The sequence below is a fragment of the Schistosoma mansoni genome, chromosome W (assembly GCF_000237925.1).
Source record: "Schistosoma mansoni strain Puerto Rico chromosome W, complete genome".
In the NCBI taxonomy this organism is placed as follows: Eukaryota; Metazoa; Platyhelminthes; class Trematoda; order Strigeidida; family Schistosomatidae; genus Schistosoma; species Schistosoma mansoni.
Genome location: NC_031502.1, coordinates 21,766,093 through 21,784,067, shown reverse-complemented (window position 1 = coordinate 21,784,067; position 17,975 = coordinate 21,766,093). Strand labels below are relative to the sequence as shown.

Below are 17,975 nucleotides of genomic sequence, written 5' to 3'. Positions count from 1 at the left end.
ATCTCCCAACACACCCGGTTGAACTCCACTGATCACTGCTTCTCACTAGAACTCCAGGAAATTCCTCTTGAAGCCAGTCACTAGGGAGCATATGTTGATTAATACCAGAAAGGGGTATTTTGTGGATATTATAGTAATTTAATAGTTGAGATCATTAGTCAATTGAAGCTAAACCACCATAGAAAATCTGGAAGCACTGGATGACCATTTCGTCCTAGTGTGGGACTCCTCAACAGAGTGCATCCACGATAGTCTAGCTTCAAATGACTCATGATCTCAACTATTAAAATTACTAATATCTACAAAAACCCCTTCTGAATTATATATACATACATATTGATTTTATCTCACTGTATATCTATAACACATTTGCTGTGAACATCCCATAAGGTAAAATGTATGTGTACGTATAACAGAACAATTTATCAACGTCTTTACAACTTGTACTATTGTTATGTCCCGATAAGAATAATGAATGATAACTTTTGGGATCCATTTATGGACCAATACTAAGCATGTATTTTTTTATCGTATAATTGCTAAATAACTAAACTATTCATATTCACGTACCTCTTATTATGAGCTTTACTTTGACTTATGAACTACTGTTATACGACTTACCATTCTTGAATTATGCCCTTTCTATCACCTACTATCTCCCCTATTCACAACCACATTTGGCTAAATCTTGTACAAATGTTGTTTTTCTTATTTTATGGTACGATGTGGTTTGTCTGTTTGGTATATAAACCCAGTATGCTTGAAGTAAATGATTCACACCACAGAGTCTGAGATTGGTGTTCTGAACTTAACAGGTTGAGCTAGGCAGAAAGCAGGACCGACAAATACTCTAGACTACTCGCACAGGTTTCATGCGGCATTGGTTCGATCGATAAGTCACTACTCTCTAATTGGCGGTATTATCACATTATACATTAACAGGGCACTCAAGCTATAAGTTATAACAACTATACTGTTGTCAGGCCCAGTTAATGAATGACACGTTTAGATACATGTTTATTATCATAATTGTATAACGATCAAAGGTTGAGTTTTGAATAATTATCATTAAAATTTGCTTTCTGACTTTTTCAAAATCCCTTCAATTAGTTTTCATTAGTTATCATAACACAATTTAATGCTTGCTCTTCAACAATCTCCACGGGAAACTTATACAATTGACTGTGTCCACTTGTGTTCTTGTTCACTACAAGTGAATTTTCGACTAGGATCATTGTGTTTCGGGGTTTAATAAATCCTCACTTGTACCTGTATTGGTGTTCTTACTTCAGGTTGTGAGAATTACAGTGGTCCATGGTTTTACAAGTAAAAGTAATAAACGATTCCGACGTAACAATTAGCGACAACCAGACATAACAATCGACGACCAGTCGTAAACCCATCAAAGTAACTTATGCTGGACGAATTTCAAGTAATCAGATTACGACAATGAACCATTAACAACCAATTATCGAATTCATACTGGCAATAAAAGGTATTTTTCTAATTACATGAGAACACATTTTGATTCACGAGATAATCAATCACTTATTACCAAATGCTTACAGTCATATCCTTAAGTTTTCATCAGAAGGGGTCTGAAATCACAATCATCATGGCAATAGTGTTAGCTTCACATCCCCTCACTGACAATTATCAACCTATTGGACAATAGTTATTTCCACTACCACAATGACTGATTACTACTGAACACATGATTCTATTGAATCTAATTTTCCGATTAACCATTTGGGATCATCAAATCAGCAATAAATAATCATCGATAAAATTTATTTAAATCTAACTTATCCAAATGATATCCCTTCGTTTCATCTAACCGCTATTCCAGGTATATGTTCACTGAAACTTTGCAATGAATAAATGTAACATTATAACTTCATTTTGACTAACTGAAACTATCATGATCATTTCATACGTCTTAAGTATAATATACCTTCTGATCTATTTATACTGTTTTTTTTTATTGGAATTTGACTTCCAACTTGCTTAGGATGCATGGCGAATTGTAATGAACTGAAAAAGATCAAGTTTAGACAATATAGAACGAAGATTTTAGAAAATGAGACATGGCGAGACTATAATTTATGGACGAGCCAATCAGAAGTCTGAGGGATTTAAAGGTCACGGCGCCCATTTCAGTATCTGGTGCTCATGTACGATCGGTTCACAGAGGATTTTAAAGAAGACTTGGCAATTAAGCGGCTACAATAAGTGAGATCACTAAGAAGGTCCTTTATTTGAAACTACAGTGATCAAATGACTTGTAGACCTTGTGCAGACTACCGTGATGTCCTTCGATGTAAAATCATTTGAAGAAAGACGTTTTCTAGGATAGGAACCTTTTTCGCTCGATCCAGATTGAGACTAAGGCATATTATAATAATTGTCGCGAACTGTATAATAAAAGAACCAGTAAAATTGGCTGCAATAATCGATGTCTCTGAAACTTCGGCTGTTCAGTGGTATGAGTATTGTAGGGACATATCCGTAATAAAAATGATAAATTTACACAACCGCAGTCCACAAAAATTATTGAAGCTATGTGGTGGAGACCGAGAGGGTTTATGTGACCTCCAAAGACTGAGTATTATGGAGCTATACGGATGAGTTTTTCTACCTTATGTATTACGATTTTAGAACCTTTTTCCAAACTTGACAAGTTTTTGGACCACATAAAAAAAGTGTATCCACTTTAATTCTTTGGTTTTGTGTAATATACTTTTACTCTATACTGACTGTTTACTGATTGGCTAATATTTCTCAAGATTCGTCCAAAAATTATAGTCTCGCTATGAAACATTCATGCAAGCAAGGATGTGGTAAGGTACTAATACACATGAATAGTTTGACAACAACTACTACTACTACTACACACAAACAACCCGTCTCCTCCAACTATCAATAAAACGTCTCACAAAATGAACGTCAAAATATATAGGTAAGTTATTTGGAATATTTTCATAAGAGTATCATGTAAATATGCACATATTTTTAGAATTTCAAATCACCATTCATATTCTAGAGTGAATACTACGAACGGTTTCTTGTAAATAAACAAGGTAATAAAATTTATACCTAGTGAATCATCCGTGTTCTCAACAAGCATGCTTTCGTAATTACCTTTATTCTGCATTAGTTTCTAGGGATTAATCTTGTGATTTAACAAATACTCAAAATCGCTCTAACCGTCTCTTTGTTTACTCAAGTTATCTATAATCTCAGATTCCACTTATCCTAGATTTTTTTTATTTCAAAACACTTATAAATTTTGTTTATAGTTCAATTTCTTTGATTTTGACGAAAGTCAAATGATACGTCTGTGTCTGCACTTGATTCAGTTTACATATTAATTATACTAAGTTTTGTTTCGGCCTACGTGTACACGTTGACTTGTACTTCAGATTAGACAATAGTAAAGCCTAAGTAACGCGAACCACCTAAGCCACCTCAGAGAACTGATTTAGTATCTACTACCTAATGACCTACACTAAAGCTTTGTATTACTGACTCGAAAGTTAAACCATAATCCTATACATATGGCTATGAAATGTAGCCTTAAAAAACAGAAAACACTCACAGATTAATAGAACTTTATTATAAATGTTTTAAAAACACTTTGACCATCGAGTGAGTAATGTTGTGGTAGGAAGCAGGATATTATGTTAGGATGATCAATTGATCGATGAGTCAATGAACTTTCATCGACTGACGTGCGTGAGACAGGTAGTAGGCATGCGCAACTTCGACCGTTATGGAGATAAGTTAGAAGAAAATTATGGGCAGCTAATATAAGATACAGCATCAGTTCTTGAAGTCATTGACTGTTGGTATGTATAGACTAGCTGGTTGTCGTCTGCATGATAACCGCCAACAATGGCTGGAGAAATCAGATGGCATGACTTAGAATCGGTCACGATGGTTCATATACATTAACTCTTTGACTTCTAGATTATTTTATTCAGATCTATTCTTTCTCCTTCATTCAGCTTTACCATCACTGAAACTATAACTTCTATTACTCCAATATTCATTCTAAGGTTCCAAAGTTTTACTTATTTAAACACATAAATATTGGTACAAGGAAGCACCAGATAAATATGCGCCACACAAATCTCATTTGATTTATGTGAGGGTTGTGATACTGCCCAGGTGCCCAAACCGAAGCAGATGGTTTTCTTAGGGGGCCACACCCGGAACATTTGACCTAAAGGTCTGATCCACAAGACAGTGGAGCATCCTAAGGAGATGCAGTCCGATGGTAGCCAGTGACCAACTATTGGTTCATACGCCATTTGCTCCCTCAGGATACTAGAGCCAGTCCATGTGCACCATTGGTTTGGAATCCTGGTTTTCCAACTCCCCTAGGTGGATCCTCTGTATTCACCAACCCGGTCAAATTGCCAAACATTCGCTTTTCGTCCTCTCAATTTCGTAAACAACAGTAGTGCCACGAGAAGGCAGTGAGTAGGACTTCCCTGGCAGAGGCTGTATACGCGTGGCCATGTGAGAGCATTTGGAGAGAAAGAGCGGACTCTCCCCACTCTCGACCGTACCAGGGCATTTGGGGGCAATAAGAACTTGAACCGAATCAATATTGATTGATAAGTTACTTTCACATGTTGCCTATGCCTATTTGATGCATATTTATATATATATATCGATGTTTATCAAAGTAAAATGCCCCGGAAACAAATTTTTTTTAAAAAATCATAGAATAAACAAAACTATTCATGAAAAACTTCTTTTGTAAAAAAAAAAGAAAAAGTATCAGACAATCATTGTCTAAACAATTGTTTCTCATTGATTCCTTCATGAACAGTTCGTAAAAATAACAGTTAAAATGTGGGAAAAAGCAGTGGAGTCATTTTTTTAATTAAAAAAAAACAGTAACCCCCCCACAGGTATGGTTTTCTTAACTGAGAAAAGGAAACCTGTCTAATCAATTAATATATATATATAATGCAAAAAAAAACAGTAAAAGACGATTTGAACTAAGTATAATCAATACAGAGGAATAAGAAATACCATACTACCATATAATGTAGGGGAAAAATCTAAACATTTGTACATAATCTAAACTACTAACAGAACTATTCAGTAGTATTACTTCTGATAGTAAGTATATAAAATAAAATTGATCATACATGGTGATTGGTGACTTGATGTCAATGGACAATGTATGTTGTGTTGTTAATTATATATATATATATATATATATCAAAGCATCGATGGAAATGTAGTGGTGTAAATAACTTCACTTATGAAGCCTTGTTAACATCGAAAAAGGAAAAAAAGTCAAGTGACGATGACAATAACTGAAACAAACAACTGAAATGCATTTTAATGATAACGATAACATGACTATGTTAATGTAGGCTATTTGTTATTGGTGACCGCTGTCGATGTGGATGATGTACTTGCGGTGATGGTGTTAGTGGTGATAGTAGTGTTGATTGTTGTTGTTGCTTTCATTGCAACATGTTCGAAACGACCTAATTGCAATGGACTAGAACATCCAGTTTCCAAGCTATTATCATCAATATTATTATTATTGTGAGTAGTGTATGAGTTCATTGTTACTTCATCCGTGGAATATGGATGCCATACAGTTCCCCATTGAGGTGGCTTACGTACAGCTCGTTTTCTATTGGCATTATTTAAAAGATCAGGATCAACTTCTTTCATTACTCTGTATAAAAAAGAAAGGTAATTGGGAAATTAATGAACATAGATGAGAGGAAAGTTAGTGAGAGATGTGATAAATCGTGTAGATGAATAAGGTGGAACAAAATACGAAGTTATCCGAGAATTAAGTTGATTGATAGCTTACTTAGTACTGGAAAAAACACGGTTTTCAACAAATCCCAAGTTTGAAATACCTCTAAACCTAATTTCATCTACATAGTTGGTTATTATTCACACTAACCTTTGCATATAACTAACAAAAACAAAAGAACTGAATCAAAGAAGATATGGTTCAGAAATTTGTGCACGATTGTAGCTATCCATTCAAGCTTGGTCTCGGTATACAAAATACACATATCCAAACCATTATATTTCACAGTAGTCTTTATCATCCCTTCTAATTTTTCAAATACCGATTATACTAGCAATCTTCATCTTCTTTTTGTATTTGTCAAATGGACATATATGCTTAACATTTATTCTATAAATTATTACCTCGTATAGCAGATAAAACAGCCCACAAATGCCCTGGTACAGTTGAGAGTGAGAAGAGTCCGCTCTCTCTCTCCAAATGTTTTCACATGAACACGCGTATATAGCCTCTGACAGGGAAGTCCTACTCATCGCCTTCTCACACCACGGGCGTTGTTTACGAAATTGAGAGGACGAAAAGCGAATGTCCGGCGCTTTAACCGGGTTGGTGGACACGGAAAGTTCATCTAGGGGAGTTGGAAAACCAGGATTCCAAACCAATGGTGCACATGGACTGGCTCTAGTATCCTGTGGGAACAAATGGCGTATGAATCAATCGTTGGTCACCGACTACAATGGGACTGCATCTACTCACGATGCTACACTGCCTTGTGGATCAGACCTCTAGGTCAAAGGTTCCGGGTGTGGCCCCCTAAGAAAACCACCTGCTTCAGTTTGGGCACCCGGGCAGTATCACAGCCCTCACACAAATCAAATGAGATTTATGTGACGCATATATATATATATATATATATATATATATATCATTAAACTGATTTCCATGTGTTAAAAAGTAAGGCATTCAAAACTGAGAACATAATCCTACACTTTGTATACATTCTTATCCAACCTAAAATGACAACAAAGTGAAAATATCAAGATTTAATCTCTTATTTCCAAGGAATTAAGATAAAAGTGAATATCTTCAGTATTATCAAAGAATCACCATTAAGCAATTTACCATCCTCAATACAGAAACACAGATAAACACATACATATACACATAGATAAACATAATTTATGTTGGACGTTTTAAGTAGGGGGAAAATAAATAAGTGGGGGTTTTCATAAATGTGAACAATTACTTGTGCTGTGATTCATTCAAATCTTCTGGCCAATCCGATGTACACATTGTATCCAGTTTAGTTTTCCATATGCAACTTGATTCATCTTCAATTTGATTATTGGTTGGATCGAATATTGGTGGTGGATAAGCGATAAAAGGAACATTGGCTAATGAAAAACGATAATCGTCATATTCAATTGGTTTATAAGCAGTAAGAACCGCTTCACGTGCTGCTTCCGCTTTACGACGTTCAACAAGATTTAGAAAGTCTGGACTGGATAAACTTTCTGGCGGTTGATGTAAAGAAGCAGCTAACATTTGTAAGCCAACTGATTCAGCAGCTGTTTTACCGATTCCAGCTAAATTGCTTCCATACAGTGTACTAGTAGGATCATCAAAAATCATCAGTGAATAATTTACCGGGATTGTAGTTTGCAGCGTATTTGTAGGCCATAAACTTTCTGGGAATGGAGAAGCGAATTCTGTAGGTAACGGTGATGTATTGAATTGGCATAAATTTATGTCATGAATATATAAATGTAGTTGTCCAGCTTCAGTGGCGAAAACGACACAATTCCCACTAAATAATAAGGAAAATGAAATATGATACAATGAATGCCATGTATTTCTGAACAATGTCTCTCTGCATATATACCAATAAGAGACTGATCAATCGCAGTCCCAAACATCAATGGGAAGATCCAAACAAACAATACCAAGTGAATTTAAACTTCACCCCATTGCACAAGCTAGTGGTTATCAGGGGTCAGTAGCTAAGTGGATAATATGATGGCATTTGAAGAAAACGGTACAGGGTTCGGGTCCCAGAGTGAATATCAACTCTAAGGTGCAGGTACATGCAACTGACGAGTCCCGAATAGGACGAAACACGCGTCCTGAACTCCACTGCTAGCCACTATCCATCTTTGCTTATAATGTCTCTCATGGTTTACCAAAAGAGAAAATAAAACAATAAGCTCTGTATTCTGACGTATTTAGTCAGTACCAATCACTACATCGGTAACAATTTAGCCCTCAAAGATATCGAAAGGATTCCATTGAACCCAACTTATGTTTTCGGATTCGATCCCTTTACATATTAGCAGAAGTTACAAAAATATACACAAATAAACCTGATCTTTGTGTACATAAAACATTTGTACAACCTTTTCATTTGCGCTGGCCATCAACGTAGTTACGCTTTTTCAGACTCTACTTTTAATTTCTTATTCTTACGTAATTTGTCCTAATATAACCTCATTATTTAATTTTCTATGAACACGTTTCATGAATATTATATATATATATATATATATATATATATATATATATATAATTACTTTTACAAACAACACTAACATACTAATATTCTGCTGCTTAACCCCGAACTTCCCGACCGTTGCTGCTAACTTGACGTGGTGGTCAGGCTTGCCTATCGTGATGAACCAGTCGAGTTATACTGGCTGGAACAATCGTTCCTCAAAGTCCTACCATGCCAGACAGGTCGGTTGAATAGCGGTAAGACTAAAAGCAGCAAACCCAGGGTCCGAAGGCGAAGTCATGCTGCTGAGTGTACAGAGGTGTGACGGCAGTAAGGTGTTTCCTTCAGACAATCAGCATAACAGAGATGCTGTTGATCTTGTTGTGCTAATGACGTGTACCAATTTGGACCGATGCATATACGTGCCCGATCCTACGTTGTAGATGACTGACGGACTGTTTGGTATCGACTTAACATTTTAATAGTTTTGCAATGAGCCACCACCCCACTTCACTTCAGTTACAAACCTTCAATGCCAATGAAATTGAATGTGTGATTAAGGTTAGACGGTTTATCTTAGCCTTCAACAGTAACTGAGTGAGTGCAGAACGTTAACATGGATTCGTTAACCCTTTTGATGGGGAAGAAGCTAAACGACTAAAAATATATGTGAAATCGCATTCTTTTATATTACGTTCTACGACAGCGTTGTAAGAATCCCTACTGGACCAAGATATCATAATCTCTAGTATAATAAAATTACGATTGTACAAGCTACCTACTAATTTTGAGATATGTGAAACCGGATCATTTAACACCACACAACCCAATTAGAGAGATATCAAAGCTACAAGTACGCCAACATTTTTTATGTACATACACATGACGTTGTGCATCTTTTTTGAGGGCAACTTACAGAGTAATAAAGTGATGTATAGTCATCTTTCATTTTGAAATAAGTAAATTCAAGACCACAGAACCAACATTGAAGATTGTCTTGAGTTGTATTGAATGAAGTAAATATTTTTGGACGTAAAAAACACTAATAAATGGAAAAAAATGACAGAAACTTACTTTTGTGATAGATCTGTGGCAACTAGTCGGTCGTAACCTAACCACAATTGACCTAAATCATTGGGGGAAAACGCAATTTTACCCCATTGTATAGTTTGAAAAGCACCAGTTTGTGAAGTAGCCAATAAACTATCACTGCAACCAGGTATAAATCGAACAAAACATGGATCTAGTGATGAAGAGAGTGGGACTTGAGCACGACCCGACCGAAGATCATATACCTAGATGCACATATGTGTAATATAATGCAATGATATCGATAACTACAAAGAGCTACATAGCAACAGTAATAAAATAAGATAAAAAGAGGACAAACCACCTCTGTTGGTCAGATGATGATACAAACCTTAATTCGATTTAAGGAATAAGAAGCATTAATTTCTAATTGCACTGACTTTGAAGGGCAGTATTTAAAGTTATGAAAAATCATTGATTACGACTTTCCATTAAAGTTGGATAGTAGTTGGCAGTGGAAACCATAACGCACGTTTCGGTGAGACTAATTTATGGATGGACCAGTCAGGTATAAAATAATAGGTCTCGAATTTCGGCGCGAAATCAACTCATCTATTTGGATAAATAGAGTTTTGGCATTATAGCTGATGTCAGTTCGTGATGAAAACCCTAAGCCTAATTCCTAACTTTGACGATCAACTGTAAATCATAATTGTAATTTCTCACACTGCTTTATAACCCTCATTTGGTCGTAGTTATGTTGACACTCTCGAGGTCACTCTAGCGTTCCTCAAAGGTCATCCATAAATTATAGTCTCACCCACGTCTCTTTCTATTCAAGACGCATCACCTGTATGCGCTTACATCTCAGTACTGTTAATGTTCACCTTGAGAATCGAAATCAGTACGTAATTAAATGAAACGAGTGGTCTGAACTCCGCTGACAATGAAAACATGTGACTAGTTGGTAGTATATAGTCAATAAACTCAGGATGTACACATCACAATAAAAATTGATCAACTTCAGTCATTTGTATCAATAATGAGAAAATAACCTTTACAAACTGACTGCGACTGTTTGGCGGGGCCTCAAAGACTTCACCCTCCCATGCAATTTAGATCAAAGGATAAGAATTTTGCAGACTGATGGTATGTTACAATTTTAAATAATTTAGCATTCATTCAAGTGGTTTTTGTAAGTCAACCAGCATAATAAATAAAAGTGCTGTCTACCTCCAGATGAAAGAAGTTAGAAAAGGTCGGCTCTGTAAGATCACATTATGGTGGCTTTGAGTTCACGATGCTGCAATGAGTATAGAAAAACACAGAGCTAATACAACAGAAACTATTCTAAGGGAAGATTCATGCCTGACTAATCTTAGGTGGCAGCAACATTCTGAGATTTGAAACCACACATAGTACATTCAATATTTATTGTTCACTTTACAGGTCTTTCAACAAGAAATATTCTTCCACAACGTTATCAAACAAGGAATGTTAACAACTCGTACAATTCTTACTACACTCGAATGCATCTTGTTTATAACCAAATTGCAGAACTTCAATAAAATACTTCGAAATAGAATTAATGGTGATTCATTATGGTAATAATCAATTTTGTACAAAATCAAATCGAATTAAAATGAGAAATTTAATGAAAATGAAGATCATACTCTCAACAAGCGGTCCACACGTAATCCAGAATCACCGACACGTGACCATCCACAAGTGACCAATGTATGACTATTCGCATCAACTGTCATATCAGAGATTTCACCAGTATGTGCATCTAATTCACGTACAATACCATGACTGGTTCGTGAATCGATTATCATAACCTAAAGAGTATAATGCGAAGAGGAAAAAAGCGTCGGATACGAAGTTTAGTTACAAAAAATGACAAACAATTTTCAATGGATCGTAACGACTATACTATTGAGATTGTTTACAGTAGTCAACTTGCGAAAGAAATGCATATTCAACTAAATCATTTCCGCTCCTAAAGTCACGATTTGATGGAAAGGGTTGAGAAAAAGGGAAATATGAATCTCCGATAGTTATTGTGTGGTGAATCCACCGGTACACTTTTAAAGACTATTTATCAAATAATTGTTTTATAATACAATTATGACGCCAATGAAGAAATGAATTCAACGTAAGTACACATACATATAGACAAAATGAAGGGAAACCTACTTTTCCATTTGTATTTCCAGCGCATAAGCCACCACTGAATGGTCGAAGCACTACAGACCCACCAATTCCAACATCTATTGTATTGATTACTTCACCCCAACGTTCTACGGCATCTACTTCTAGTAGGGTTGGTTGAAGACCACCCAAGAAAAATCGTGCAAAATTCCCCAGACCATTACCAGCTCCTCTAATACCGGACCCACTCATCAAGGTACCAGTAGGACCAGTTACAGCTAAACATTCTAACTCCAGCATGGATTTATGTCTGAAAAGGAAATTATTATCCATAAACAACATAAGTGAGGAATAAAATATTTCACCGTCATATGTAGCAGTTTATCCAGTTAGTAAATATTGATTATTGTGTTTAGCAATGAAAACCCAGTAAGTAAATACACTCACATAAAAACAGTTGACTAGTCTCCCACTCGCCTTAAACACACGATTCAGATGGTGGGGGAAACATTGAAGTCCTTATAGGTGATGCAATCGTTTGATTTCGGCTTATCCAATAATAATTCAATGCCACCCCACACTGTTACTTGTTTAAAAGCTCTAACTAGTAGCAGCATTGATCTACAAATGCTGAACCAAAGATGATATTTGCCCTGAATTTGAAATGGGAATATAGAGAAAACAATGATGAATAAAACATTTTATAAAAATGTCCCATCATTATGTGGCTAACACAAATTATAGAGGAGTTAACTAATTGTTATTAATTTGTGAAATAATAATTAGTTACAGATCCTGACTTCATCTAGTTAATTTAGAACTACTGATTCAACTATTTATTGTTAAAGTAGTGATTATAAACCTTTTCTAATAATCCTTAGTGCTGATTACAATAGCTTGTTGGACGGTTAAAATCAAGATGTGACATGAATCCTTTAGTCTAACCTATATTGGAAGATGTAAACAAAATAGTTGAGCGGTCTGTGCGATCATTGTCATCAATGATTGGTTACTTACTGTGACATGGCACAAAGTCGGTTGCACAGAGCCTGAAACATTCATTATTTGCATTCGTATATACATCTTAAGTTTCTATATTATTCCATACTTTTTATAAACTTATTTCTTTTTTCTAAACCGATTACTGCTTATACCCTTACTACTTCTACAACTATGGAATTTGAATCGACAGCTGCATCTCTGTGCTAAAGTGTTATGGCAACTCGAACTGATGTACGTACGTACGAAGCTCTACGTTGTGACTGACTGACTGACTCTTTCTAAACCATATTTCTAATCTTTCTTAATATCATTACCCTACAAGTATTTTGACTCTTTCGTTATTGACAGAGTGAATTACACCTCACTTTGATTTTATGAGGTAACCTCTGCTGATTGATATATTTGCAAAGTTTTACGTTGGTTGTAACAAGCTGAAAGATTGATAGTTGATTTCTAAAGAGGTGGACAAAAGATGGACAAAGTCCTTAAGGTTTATTTACCGAATGATCGAAGGAATTTATCTTAAGGATACTTGTCTTTTCCTACAATTATCAATCTAACTTTACTAACAATAATGTGTGTTAACAATTTAAATAAATTAAGTTTAAAAAAAAACTATCTCAACAAAAATTCATGTGTTTCTTTTATACTGGCTCACCCGAAAATGATAATATGGAATACAATCAATACAATTAATATGTGCTAGCAATGAATTGTCACTGATTATTTCGCGCAATACAAAATTTGACAATCTCATATATTATCAGAAGGGGTTTTTGTGGAGATTTAGTATTTGCATAGTTGAAAGCGTGAGTCAATTGAAGCTAGACCACCAGAGAAAACCTGGAAGTACTGGACGGCCGTTTCGTCCTATTATGGGACTCCTCATCAGTGGGCGTCCACGACCTCACCTCGAGAGATTCGAATCCAGGACCTACCAGTCTCACGCCAGAGCACTTAACCGATAGACCACTGATCCGGAATCCGATGGTGTTTATGTTTAACTCCAACTAATCCATGAAGTTGAGAAACCGTTCACCAATGTCTTTAGTGAGTTCCTATCTCACAACAGACGTGGTTTGAACTCCATTGGTCACTGCTTCTCACTAGAACTCCTGGATTTACCTCTCGAAGTCAGCCACTAGTGAGCATATGATTATTATTACCTTCGGATGCCGGCTAACTCAGCCATGTAGGGGTTAAGTGCTCTGGCGTGAGACCGGTAGGTTCTGGGTCCGAATCTCGCGAGGCGAGATCGTGGATGCCTACTGCTGAGGAGAACCACAATAGGACGAAACGGCCGTCCAGTGCTTCCAGGTTTTCGACGGTGGTCTAACTTTAATTGACTCACGCTTTCCAATCTTAGAGAATCTCATGTATATTTTACAATTGTTATAGGAGTGAACGCTCTGATATATGTGTAGACATGACTAATATTTTTGCGGTTGAAATCACGAGTCGATTTAAGCTAGAACACCATTGAAAACCTGTAAGCATTGTACGGCCTTTTTTCCTGGTATAGGACTCCTCAGCAGTGAGCATTTACGATCATACACATGGGACTCGAACCCAGAACCTTCGGGTTCACGAGCAAATGCTTAACCTCTAGAACACTGAGCCGGCATCCGAAGGTGTTATTGTCTAACTCCAATCAATCCATAATCCTGCTCAGTCCTTTACCCATTGCCCGAGGTGGATAACTGTCTTACACCCGAGGAGTCCCATACTAAGACAAAACGGCCGTACAGTGCCTCCAGGTTTTTAATGGTAATCTAACTTAGATCAACTTGTGATTTCAACTGTGAAAATACTACAATCTCTACAAATATACATACTGATATTGTGGTGTGTGCTACTTATGTCGACATAAGTAGTATATAACGTGTGTCAGGAATAGAATGTCTGAAAGAAGAAGGTTGAGAAGGAAAGAACGGGTACAGAAAGCGGTTGGTATGAGAACGTAATAGCAGTGAAGTCTGAGACGATTGATTGACATTTGCAAAGGAATAGTCAAGTTTGAAACAATTGATTGATATTTTACAAATTAAGCATTTGCTGTTTGGCTCTCAGATTTGACTAAGGGATTCTGTAATGTCGTGTTTAAATGCATTCGACTGTCCCCACTGGTGTGTTCTGTTCACTACAATATGACTGATATCTACTAGCCAATATAGACTTCCATATCATGATGATCCAATCGAACTCTATTATAATTGGAACATTTGTTTCGTTAGGTCCTAATCATACCCAATCAGGTTGATTGGAAAGCGATAGGACTAAAAGCATCAAACTTATGGTCCGACGGTAAAGTCAAACTGTTTTCCCCCACTGTAACTAATATCTGCAGATGCGCTGTCCTCAAATAACCGAAGGGAAGGTCAGTTCTGAAAATAGCACATCTCACGTTGTCCAACAGATTTCCGTTTGTAGTGATAATAATAGATTTAAAACTACTAACAGAAAAATTGTGACTAGGCTCGAACAGTTATGGCTTGGGGTCTTTGATCACGCTCCCAGATTGTCAGGACCACTCCCCCTAACATAGTTTTCTTTCCAAGTACTTCAATGAAAAGCATTCTTTCAGTGTGGGTAACTAATAAGTGACAATTTTTCTTTTATTACTAACAGCATTGCAGATTTATTGCATGTTGGAGTCCAAACCAAGTTCGATTTTCGTAAAAATTTCGGTCGATCTGAACATTTCTTCAGGTTCTTTGGCGCTGGACGTCTTAAGCGCCATGTCTGAAAATCATGAATTCGATTATCACTGAAGTACTGATGGATGCTTTACTGAATTTTTGAGGACAGAAAGAAAATATAAAAATGAAACAAACCAAAGACCTAAAAATACAGGTTCATGTAATCAAGATTTCAACAAAATATTGATTATAATTCAATTAAACTTACACAACAGAAGCTAATGGTCTGCCCATTTTTGTATAAGCATGTAAAGCATTATTAGCCAAAACAAAAACAGAATGTTCTATCGGACGAGGCGAAGGAAAGACTTGTTTTAACCCAGTATATGGTGTGACAGTTTCAAGTGAATTCACATCCGAAATCAATGGGACAGTAAGTGTTATATAACGTTCCATGGTAGTTGAATAGAATGCACTCATTTGACCCTGAAAAGTATTCACCGAAAAATGTACAATAATTCTAGGTGAATCAAAAAACCCTTATTTGACAGACCAACAGATTATACATATATTAATAAATAGGAAGGTTTTCTTTTGGAATCAAGACTACTAACTTACTGTGCGTGTCACACACCAGATTAATTCTTCTAAAGGATCAAAAGCCACATCTGCAATCCGATCAGTTTGAAATAAACAATCCATCATTTGTGTTCCAATATGCCAATAACCACCGGTTTGGTAATATTCTGCTCCAGTCAAAGTTGGATCATACTGTGCTTCAGCAGGTAAAGTAAGACTGGAATCACCACCATCATCCTCATTGCCAGGTGATATATGTTCATCACATGGATGTGGATGATCAGATGAATCGGTTTCAGTTGTAAACGACATAATAGGTTTACACGATAAGTTTGTGTGGAAATTTTACTGAAAAGATAAATCAAAAAACCCAATATACATGTGAACGCTATTTATAAGGTAAAAATGAGCTTTCAATGAGTAAGCGGTGGGTTTTAATATCATACCCTGATTACTTCATCCTTGGCAGCCGCATATTGTTAATCATCATTATCAAACAACTACAGTGTAGTTCAAAATCAAATATACATATAATTCATACCAGTGACATAATATACAGAATTCTAATGTAACAAATTTCTTTCTAAAAATTACACCTTTAGGATGACTGAATTGTGTACACCGAATGCCCTGGTACGGCCGAGAGTGGGGAGAGTCCGCTCTTCCTCTCCAAATGCTCTCACATGGCCAGCGAATATATAGCCTCTGCCAAGGAAGTCCTACTCACTGCCTTCTCGTGGCAGTACTGTTGTTTACAAAATTGAGAGGACGAAAAGCAAATGTCCGGCAATTCGACCGAGTTGGTGAATACAGATGATCCACCTAGGGCAGTCGGAAAACCCTGATTCCAAACCAATGGTGCACATGGGCTGACTCCAGTATCCTGAAGGAACAAATGACGTATGAATCAATCGTTGGTCACCGGCTACCATGGGACTGCATCTCCTTAAGATGCTCCACTGTCTTGTGGATCAGACCTTTAGGTCAAAGGTTCCGGGTGTGACCCCCTAAGAAAACCACCTGCTTCAGTTTGGGCACCTAGGCAGTATCATCACAGGCCTCACACAAATGAGATGAGATTTGTGTGGCGCATATATATCTGGTGCCTCATTGTACCAATATTTATGTGTTTAAATAAAATAAATTCAACAAGACGACCAATATTCAAAACTCGTTTAAATTATCATGGTTAAATGCCTTAACTCATGAATTTAGTAAATTTACTTTCAGTGAAGTGAATAATTATTATCATAAATTACACAGGAGCCATCTGATTGTATTAAAGTGTTGCACAATGATAACTAAACGTATTTAATGCTTTCTTTAAAATCTTAGCTTTACAAATAATATTAATTTATAGTTTTAAAACTCCATATAGTATTAAGTATTCTCAATTTGTTAAAAGATGCTAACAAAAGTGCTGATATCTCTCTTTTTTCTCTCTGTTGCTACATCGTTATTTACTAACCAACCACTTCAACTAGTTATATCGCATGATCACTACAAAAAAGAAAAAACATTCATGTTCAACTAAATCGTCTGATTTATAAAAGTAATATTTGTGAACTTGGAGGAATTCCATTTGAGAGTGATAAATGGCAGTGTTTAAATTGATATCATGAATGGGTCAATGTTAGACTGCCATTGAAAACCTGGAAGCACTGAACGGCCGTTTCGTCCTGATTAGGCAGTTATTCACTGAAGACAATGGTGGACGGTTGCGCAATATCAGGGATTGGTTGAAATTAGGCAATAGCACCTTCGGATGTTGGCCCAGTTGTCTGTGGGTTAAGCATTCGCGAGCGGAACCGACGGTCTTGGGTTCATGTTCCGAGTGTGGGATCGTGGATGCGTACTGCTCACGAGTGCCATACTAAGACGAAACGGTCATCCAATGCTTCCAGGTTCTCAATAGTGATCTAACATTGATTCATTCATGATATCAGTTTAAACTCACCAAACTCCATAACCCTATGCTGGTAAGTAAAATTTATGATTGAGAACGATTGACAAATTTTATAAAGTAGATTTCCTACATTTTTTTTATTTGTTGGTGATGATTTACTAAACCAAATGTGAAAAAGCTAAACTAGCTAAGTGTTAACGTTGTTGTATACAAAAGAAAAAAGTATATTCACCAAGAATTTATCTATAAGCGTGCAGTGTTAATATTCATGTGTGGACAGGATACATGTATGGTGGAGATTTCTAGCTAAGGTGGATGATTTTGATGAAGCTTTGTTCTCTGAGCTGAATGGTGATGAATCGAGAAGATATCAGCGTCCTAATG

At 36.4% G+C, this 17,975-nt stretch overlaps 1 protein-coding gene across 1 annotated transcript; it reads right to left on the bottom strand.

Moving 5' to 3' along the window:
• Positions 1-4,700: 4,700 nt before the first annotated feature.
• Positions 4,701-15,997, bottom strand: Smp_130800 (putative ubiquitin specific protease 52 / poly(A) ribonuclease subunit pan2; the record flags this gene model as incomplete). The annotated part of the gene is made up of 7 exons (XM_018788972.1): positions 4,701-5,710; positions 7,044-7,604; positions 9,360-9,580; positions 10,988-11,152; positions 11,511-11,775; positions 15,375-15,592; positions 15,725-15,997. 7 exons carry the CDS (start codon positions 15,995-15,997, stop codon positions 5,398-5,400), a joined length of 2,016 nt encoding a protein of 671 aa, XP_018654462.1. The 3' UTR covers positions 4,701-5,397.
• Positions 15,998-17,975: the final 1,978 nt, after the last annotated feature.